Raw genomic sequence first — 8,776 nt, 5'->3', positions numbered from 1 at the left:
CACCCCATTCCTAAGAGGTCTGTAAGGGGGTGTGCATAAGGGCACCATCGTGCCTACCGTCCCCGTCCTATGGTCCCAGTTTATTCGTACCTATTTCCTGTATTCTTACTCACGTCTATTCTTATACCTATTATCTTGTAAGCGATCGACCATCAAATAAATCAAATAAATAAAAATGAGATTTATTTTCTGGATTTCTCTGCTGTTGGGTCTTTGGCTCCTCTGTTACTTTGGAGTGGTGGGGGGAGGGCCTTTCCCCGCCCACCCTTTTTCCCCCAAGTTTAGCTCTTCCTTCCAGTCTGTTAATAAAAAAGAAACCAGCCGGTTGCCCAGGGGATGTCAGTCACGTTAATCAACCTTCAGACTTTGTGATGTGGCTGCCATCGCCTTCTTATCCGATAAGAGTCAGAACTTGACCGCAATCACCGTTGGCCATCAAAGAAGAAGGTTATCAGTGAGCTAATCTGTACATTAGTGCAACTTGCACAGTTCCCCTGCATGGATAAGAGTATAATTTCCTTATCTGGGAGTCTCCTTGTGGGTTGGGAAGCTGCCCTATGGATGGTTTTGTGAAGAAGGGAAGGTTAATTGTTCTCGCGATCTGGAAAATTCTGCTTAGTTCCAGGTTGCGTTTCTCTCCTAGATAATCGTCCCAAAGGTGCCTTTCCGCCCCCACCAAGAGGCAGCTGGACTTCCTTAGTTTTTCTTTGAAGACGTTTCGCTTCACATCCAAGAAGCTTCTTCAGCTCTGATCGAATGGTGAAGGATGGAAGGATTTTTTCTTTTCCTATGGATTCATTTTTTTAATTGTAATTATAAGAATACAACACAGTGCATCCGTTCTGACATTACAATTGTTATACATATCCTTCAAATTTCTAGGTTCTATTATATGACATGACTTAAAATGGACACCTAACATCAAACATGTCATCAAAAAAGCAAAACAAAGAATGTTCTTTCTGCGCCAACTCAGGAAGCTCAAACTGCCCAAAAGGAGCTGCTGATCCAGTTCTACAGAGGAATGATGGAGTCTGTCATCTGCACCTCTGTCACTGTCTGGTTTGGCTCTGCAACCCAACAGGACAGACACAGACTCCAGAGAGGAATTAGGACTGCAGAAAAAACAATGGCTACCCACCTGCCTTCAATCAAGGACTTGTATCCTGCACGAGTCAAAAAGAGGCCTATGAAAATATTTACAGACCCCTCACATCCCGGACATAAACTGTTTCAACTCCTTCCCTCAAAATGACAATACATTTTTTGCAGCATTGCAATTCCACCACATTTATATTCCTTGCATTGCATTTCTAGCTTTCCTTTAAAAAAAAATAAAAAATTATTGAATTTACAATTAAAAACATATCGACAATACATACAGAAAAAGAAGAAAAAAAAAGAACATCCGGGCTAGCAAACCGGAGAAAGAAGAGAGTAAAGGATGTAGAAGAAAAAAGAGGGAAAGAAAAGAGTAAGAGATGAAAGAGATACATCTAAAAGCAAACAGTATCCTTTTTGACAGTCTGTAAGATCCATTTCACCTAAATTAATTCAAATACGCTCATCTTGTCTACTATACTTAAATTGCCCTTTATCTTTTAGTCCGTTTATCTCTGGCTTAACCAATTGTACCAAGAGTTCCAATTATTGTACAATGTTGAGGACTCTTTGTTTTTTAAGGCTATTGTCAGTTTGTCCATTTCTGCACATTCACATATTTTCTGAATTACCATTTGTTCTGTAGGAGGATACGGTGATTTCCAGCACTGAGCAAACGCTAATCTAGCCACCGTTAAAATATGAATTGTTACATATTTGATCTTTTTAGATAAATGTTTCTATCTTTTCATTCCCGACCATCTAGTCAGAACTGAAGAAGCTTCTTGGATGAGAAGCAAAATGCCTTCAAAGTAAAAAAACCCAGAAAGTCTCTTGGAAAAAGCACCTTTGGAACTATTGTCAAGGAGAGAATCGATCTGGAATTAGGGAGAAATTTCCAGACAGCGAGAACAATTAATCAACCTTCTCTTCTTCATGCACTATCCGTAGGTGTTCTGACCCACGCCCTTTTCCAACAAATCAAACAAAATCCAAAGGGAACAGAAACCTTATAATGCTTCTGCAAAATAATTAGCTGTGATAAGCACAAGCCCTGCCGAACTGTGCAAGACTTGCCAAAAGATAACAGACAAGAAATAATTTGCAATACAAGAATCTTCAAATACAAACTCAGGATACTGGAATGTCCATGAGGCTGAGTTTCAAAACGTTTTTGCTTCCTGCAAAGAAAGTCCAATTCAAAGCTGGCTTTTATCTTCTTGAAGGAGGGGCCATTACCTTGCAGCCTTATTCCTGAGTCTCCTGTGCTGTTGTAGCTTCTCTTTCCTGCAAGAAATCCTGTGCGCACATGCACTTAGCATAGGCTCCTCGGGAACCTCCTCATCACTGCTGCCAGTCCCCACAATCTCTGAAGGCAGCAGCCCACTCCCTGATGGTCCTGGCGCCTTATCTGAGTCCTCGCTCTCCTCAGCCGTCCGCACCTGCTGTCGGCTAACCATAACAGTAGGGCAACTTCCCACCACAAGGGCATCCCCAGATGTGGAGATTCTAGAAAGAGTACAAAGAAGAGCAACAAAGAAGATTAGAGCGCTGGAGGCTAAAGCCTTCGATTCAGCTAGTCCTTGACTTACAACAGTTTGCTTAGTGACCATTCAAGGGGGTTGGACTAGATGACCTCCAAGGTAAAATGAGGACCCAGATTGTTGGGGGAGATAGGCTGACTCTGTCAACTGCTTAGTGAGGGCCGTGAAAGCACCGTGAAGCTGTGTAGAAGTCTACACTGCTATTGCTATGTTGGCTGGAGAATTCTGGAAATCGGAGTTCACACATTTATAGTTGTTAAGACTGTCAAGAACTGAGCTAGAGTCCGCGTTGACCTCCACTTACTTGGAAGTACTTTTTGGGATCTGTCCTAACTTTGAACAGTCATAAATCAAGCATTATCTGTACTGTTTTAATCAACAGCTGCCCCTGTTCTGACAGCAATAAAGAAATATTGGGCAGGATCAGAAGGAATGGGTGGAAAAGAATGAAAGAGAGAAACAACCTAGAACGAAGGAAAAATTACCTGACAGTTAAAACACTTAACCAGTGGAACTACTTGCCTCCAGAAGTTGTCAATGCTCCAACGCTGGAAGTTTTTAAGAAGAGATTAAACAACCCTTTGTCTGAAGTGGTGTACGGTTTCCTGCCTAAGCAGGGGGTTGGACTAGAGGATCTCAAAAGTCCCTTCCCATTCTGTTGTTCTATTTCTATTCTAAGCATATAAGGATATTCTTATCCGTGCAGGCGAGTGTGTAATTTGCACTAATACACAGGTCAGCTAGTTTAAGAACCGTGTTCATGACTTAACAACTGCAGTGACTTAACAGCTGTGCCAAGGAAGGTTGTAAAATGGGGCAAAATTCACTTTAAAACAAATGTCTCGTTCAGCAATGAAAATTTTGGGCTCAATTGATGTGGTAAGTCAAGGAGTGCCCATAGTACACGTTTCCCTTTAACACAAATGGGTTATTTAACCCTCACCAAGTTTTTGTTTCCTAAGGCAGAGAGTTAAGCGGGAAATTCCCAGGGAGGACCGCGTTCGAATCACAACCACACTGGAGTTTTCATATTACGACCTTTATTACCATAGCTGTTAAATTGAATCTCGCCAGGTGTTGAGTTAGTCACCCGGTCGTTAAAGGGACCGTCATAACCAATGACCAAGCAGTCCAAATTTTGATCACGCGAGATGCCACAACTATTGTTTTAAGTGTGAAATACGGTCGTAAGTCGCTTTTTTCCAACTTTGAACGGCCACTATACGAATGGTCGTAAGTCAAGGACCACCTGTGTTGTTGTTTTTTTTAAATAACAGCTTAGAAAAATAATTTCGGATGATGATTTTCTTCAGAAAAGTTTTTCAAAGGAGGAAATAAATATGGCAAAAGGTTTCATGTGTGTGTGTGTGTGTGTGTGTGTGTGTGGTTTTTTATCTTTAGTTGTATGCCTGGGTGTGTTGTGTCAATGCCCCGCCTCTCCTTGGCAAATTTCTCTCTGCGTCCGTCTACACAATGGAAGGAATGGCCTCTCACCCACCGCTGGTCGATTCCTTCAAATGGAGAAGCCACAAATCTCTTTGTAATGGAGAGAAACGCCGCATGAAAACCTGTCTTCAGCATTTCTGCCGTCCCCGTAATATGGCAGGTTGTAAAACGAGCACTCCAATATTTTCCATGTTTGGGGATTCTGACAATACGGTGGAAAGAAGCCTTGGAAAAGAAAAAAACAACAACAGGAAATTTGGCCCAACAAAAGACTCTAACCCAGGAGGGTTTACGTGCTTTGGTGACACATCCCAGCAGCGCATTGGGAGTTTGGTTTAGTCGTCTTGGGCTAGAAATCTGGGAGATGGTGAGTTCTAGTCCTGCCTTAGGCATGAAAGCTGGCCGGCAGACTTTGGGCCAATCGCCAGGAGGCTGTGAGTTCTAGTCCTGCCTTAGGCATGGAAACTAACTGGGTGACTTTAGTCAAATACTAGGAGACAGTGAATTCTAGTCCTGCCTTGAGCATGAAAGCCAGCTGGTTGACTTTGGTGCCAATCACCAGGAACCAGTGAATTCTAGTCCTGCCTTAGGCATGAAAGCTGGCCGGCAGACTTTGGGCCAATCACCAGGAGGCTGTGAGTTCTAGTCCTGCCTTAGGCATGGAAACTAACTGGATGACTTTAGTCAATCACCAGGAGACAGTGAATTCTAGTCCTGCCTGTGTAGAAACCAGCTGGGTGCCTTTGGCCAGTCACCAGGAGAGAGTGAGTTCTAGTTCTGCCTTAGGAGGTGTGAAAGCCAGCGGGGAGACTTGGAACCAGTCTCACTCTCTGTCAGCCTATCCCACCTCACAGGGTTGTTGTTGTTGTAGGGAAAAAAAGAGGAGGAAAAGGGAATATTAGACACATTTACCGTTCTGTATTACTTATGAAGTAATAAAGCCAGGTTAAAAAGCTCTAATAAATCCATCAGGTGGGAGTGCACAGCGCTCTCCAGATCAGGGGTGGGATTCAAATTTTTTAACAACCGGTTCTGTGGGCGTGGCTAAGTTGGTAAGCGTGGCTTGGTGGTCATGTGACTGGGTGGGCGTGGCCAACTCAACATCGCTCACATCGAGGCACGCATCTCCTCGCCTGGCCTCTCATGACAGTGGGGATGCTGCAACAGTCGTAAGTGTGAAAAACGGTCATAAGTCACTTTTTTCAGTGCCATTGTAACTTTGAATGGTCCCTCCACACAAGCAAAGTACCAGAAAAGGAGGGGAAAAAACTCCAGAGAAGTTCCTGAGACAGGAAGTCTAGTCCTGCCAAGAATGTAATAAGGGTTAACAGAGAGGCAGTTTCTGTAAGCAACACCAGAATGTTTCCTTCCTGCCTTCCTTACAGGATTAGCCCAGTAATTTCTTCTAACAGCCGGTTCTCCCAACTGCTTAGAATGTTAACAACTGCTTCTAGCCAATAGGTGCAAACCTGTAGAATCCCACCCCTGCTCCAGTTGCTCCATGGATGCTCTGCGAAGAGGAGAAGTTGCCTCAGTTCCTTCCAACTTCTAACAAAATGAAATTCAAGGGTGAAAAAAGTCAGGTTCTACATATAGGCAAGAAAAACCAAATGCACAGGGACAGTATAGGTGGTACCTTGCTCAATAGGAGTACCTGGGATGTCGGAGTCCTAGTGGACAATCATTTAAAGATGAGCCAGGTGTGTGCTGCAGCTGCCAAAAAAGCCAACACAGTTCTAGGCTGCGTAAACAGAAGGATAGAATCAAGATCACGTGAAGTGTTAATACCGCTTTATAAGGCCTTGGCAAGGCCACACTTTGAATACTACATCCAGTTTTGGTTGCCACGGTGTAAAAAAGATGTTGAGATTCTAGAAAGAGTGCAGAGAAGATCAGCAAAGAGGATTAGCAGACTGGAGGATAAAACATATGAAGAATGGTTGCTGGAATTGGGTAGGTCTAGTCTAGTGGAAAGAAGGAATTAAGGGAGACATGATAGCAGCCTTCCGATATTTGAGGGGCTGCCACAAAGAAGAGGAAGGAGTCAAGCTATTCTCCAAAACACCTGAAGAGGCAGGACAAGAAGCAACGGATGGAAACTCATCAAGGAGAGAAGCAACCTTGAACTAAGGAGAAATTTCCTGACTGTGAGAAGAATTAACCAGTGGAACAACTTGCCTCTAGAAGCTGTGGATGCTCCCTCACTGGAGGTTTTTAAGAAAAGATTGGACAACCATTTGTCTGAAGTGGTATAGGGTTTCCTGCCTAAGCAGGGGGTTGGACTAGAAGACCTCCAAGGTCCCTTCCAACTCTGTTATTCTATTCTATTCTATTCTATTCTATTCTATTCTATTCTATTCTGTTCTGTTCTATTCTATTCATTCTATCTCTTAATTTATTCTATCCCTTAGTCTATTCTATTTATTCTTGATTCTATTCTATTCCTGATTCTATCCTATCCTATCCTATCCTATCCTATCCTATTCTATTCTATTCTATCCCTTAATCTATTCTGTCCCTTATTCTTTTCTATTTATTATTGATTCTATTCTATTCCTGATTCTGTTCTATTCTATTCTATTCTATTCTATTCTATTCTATTCTATTCTATTCTATTCTTATTCTGTTATTCTATTCTATACTATTCTATACTATTCTTATTGTTGATTCTATTCTTATTCTTGATTCTATTCTATTCTATCCCTTAATCTATTCTATTTATTCTTGATTCTATTTTATTCCTGATTCTATCCTATCCTATCCTATCCTATCCTATCCTATCCTATCCTATCCTATTCTATTCTATTCTATTCTATTCTATTCTATCCTATCCTTAATCTATTCTGTCCCTTATTCTTTTCTATTTATTATTGATTCTATTCTATTCCTGATTCTGTTCTATTCTATTCTATTCTTATTCTGTTATTCTATTCTATACTATTCTATACTATTCTTATTGTTGATTCTATTCTTATTCTTGATTCTATTCTATTCTATCCCTTAATCTATTCTATTTATTCTTGATTCTATTTTATTCCTGATCCTATCCTATCCTATCCTATCCTATCCTATCCTATCCTATCCTATCCTATCCTATCCTATCCTATCCTATTCTATTCTATTCTATTCTATTCTATTCTATTCTATCCTATCCTTAATCTATTCTGTCCCTTATTCTTTTCTATTTATTATTGATTCTATTCTATTCTATTCTATTCTATTCTATTCTATTCTATTCTATCCCTTAATCTATTCTATCCCTTATTCTTTTCTATTTATTCTTGATTCTATTCTATTCTATTCTATTCTATTCTATTCTATTCTATTCTTATTCTGTTATTCTATTCTATACTATTCTATACTATTCTTATTGTTGATTCTATTCTTATTCTTGATTCTATTCTATTCTATCCCTTAATCTATTCTATTTATTCTTGATTCTATTTTATTCCTGATTCTATCCTATCCTATCCTATCCTATCCTATCCTATCCTATCCTATCCTATCCTATTCTATTCTATTCTATTCTATTCTATTCTATCCTATCCTTAATCTATTCTGTCCCTTATTCTTTTCTATTTATTATTGATTCTATTCTATTCCTGATTCTGTTCTATTCTATTCTATTCTTATTCTGTTATTCTATTCTATACTATTCTATACTATTCTTATTGTTGATTCTATTCTTATTCTTGATTCTATTCTATTCTATCCCTTAATCTATTCTATTTATTCTTGATTCTATTTTATTCCTGATCCTATCCTATCCTATCCTATCCTATCCTATCCTATCCTATCCTATCCTATCCTATCCTATCCTATCCTATCCTATTCTATTCTATTCTATTCTATTCTATTCTATTCTATTCTATCCTATCCTTAATCTATTCTGTCCCTTATTCTTTTCTATTTATTATTGATTCTATTCTATTCTATTCTATTCTATTCTATTCTATTCTATTCTATTCTATTCTATTCTATCCCTTAATCTATTCTATCCCTTATTCTTTTCTATTTATTCTTGATTCTATTCTATTCTATTCTATTCTATTCTATTCTATTCTATTCTATTCTATTCTATTCTATTCTATTCTATTCTATTCTATTCCACTCCACTCCACTCCACTCCATTCCATTCCATTCCATTCCACTCCATTCCATTCTATTCATTATTCTATTTTATTCTCTTGAACGTTTCTGCTCTTTTGGGGGCTGAGGTAGCGGAGAGGTGCTTTCCTCCATCCCCAGAGAAGCCAGACTTTAACAGCCAGCCGTAACACACTTCACCGGTCCAGGGTGCCAGAAGGGGCTGGGTTTCCTCCAGATTTCCATATTAATTACCCTAATTGCACCCATCGCCCTGCTCTCCCTGGATGGGCAGAGGCCACAGACTTTGCCCCTTCCTCCCACAACCGACGACGGCGCAGTGCTGGATCGGTTCCTTGGGCCTGAGAGACGGCTTGGCTGCAAGGATGAAGGTCGAATTCGCCCCTCGCAACATCCCGCTGGAGAGAAGGCTCCAAACGGCTGCCGTGCTTCAATGGGTGTTCAGTTTCTTGTGCCTGGGTAAAAATATATATATATATTTAATTCGGGTGACATTTTTAAGAATCTGGAGGCTGGGGGGGTGGGGTGTGGGGAGGAGGGTGCAGGTGGAGGATGGGAGGGGGCTGCTTTTTAAGGAG

General features: G+C 40.5%; 1 protein-coding gene and 1 long non-coding RNA gene across 2 annotated transcripts in view; one reads left to right on the top strand and one right to left on the bottom strand.

The window, feature by feature from the left end:
- Nucleotides 1–273: 273 nt before the first annotated feature.
- The window catches only part of LOC148125225 (uncharacterized), a 9,722-nt gene continuing 1,219 nt past the window's right edge, over nucleotides 274–8,776 (bottom strand). The window contains exons 2-3 of the long non-coding RNA XR_015744394.1: nucleotides 8,433–8,653; nucleotides 274–299 (exon numbers count right to left, since the gene is read on the bottom strand). This is a non-coding gene — a long non-coding RNA (uncharacterized LOC148125225). The remainder of the gene's footprint in view (nucleotides 300–8,432; nucleotides 8,654–8,776) is intronic.
- The window catches only part of MOGAT2 (monoacylglycerol O-acyltransferase 2), a 17,598-nt gene continuing 17,385 nt past the window's right edge, over nucleotides 8,564–8,776 (top strand). The window contains exon 1 of the mRNA XM_026706822.2: nucleotides 8,564–8,657. Within this exon, the coding sequence (XP_026562607.1) occupies nucleotides 8,564–8,657 (94 nt within the window). The remainder of the gene's footprint in view (nucleotides 8,658–8,776) is intronic.

Source organism: Pseudonaja textilis, chromosome 7 (assembly GCF_049901715.1).
Source record: "Pseudonaja textilis isolate UNSWEBS1 chromosome 7, rPseTex1.2, whole genome shotgun sequence".
NCBI classification, from domain to species: Eukaryota; Metazoa; Chordata; class Lepidosauria; order Squamata; family Elapidae; genus Pseudonaja; species Pseudonaja textilis.
The sequence above is the reverse complement of the archived record's forward strand: the minus strand, read 5'-3'. Positions and strand labels throughout refer to the sequence as shown.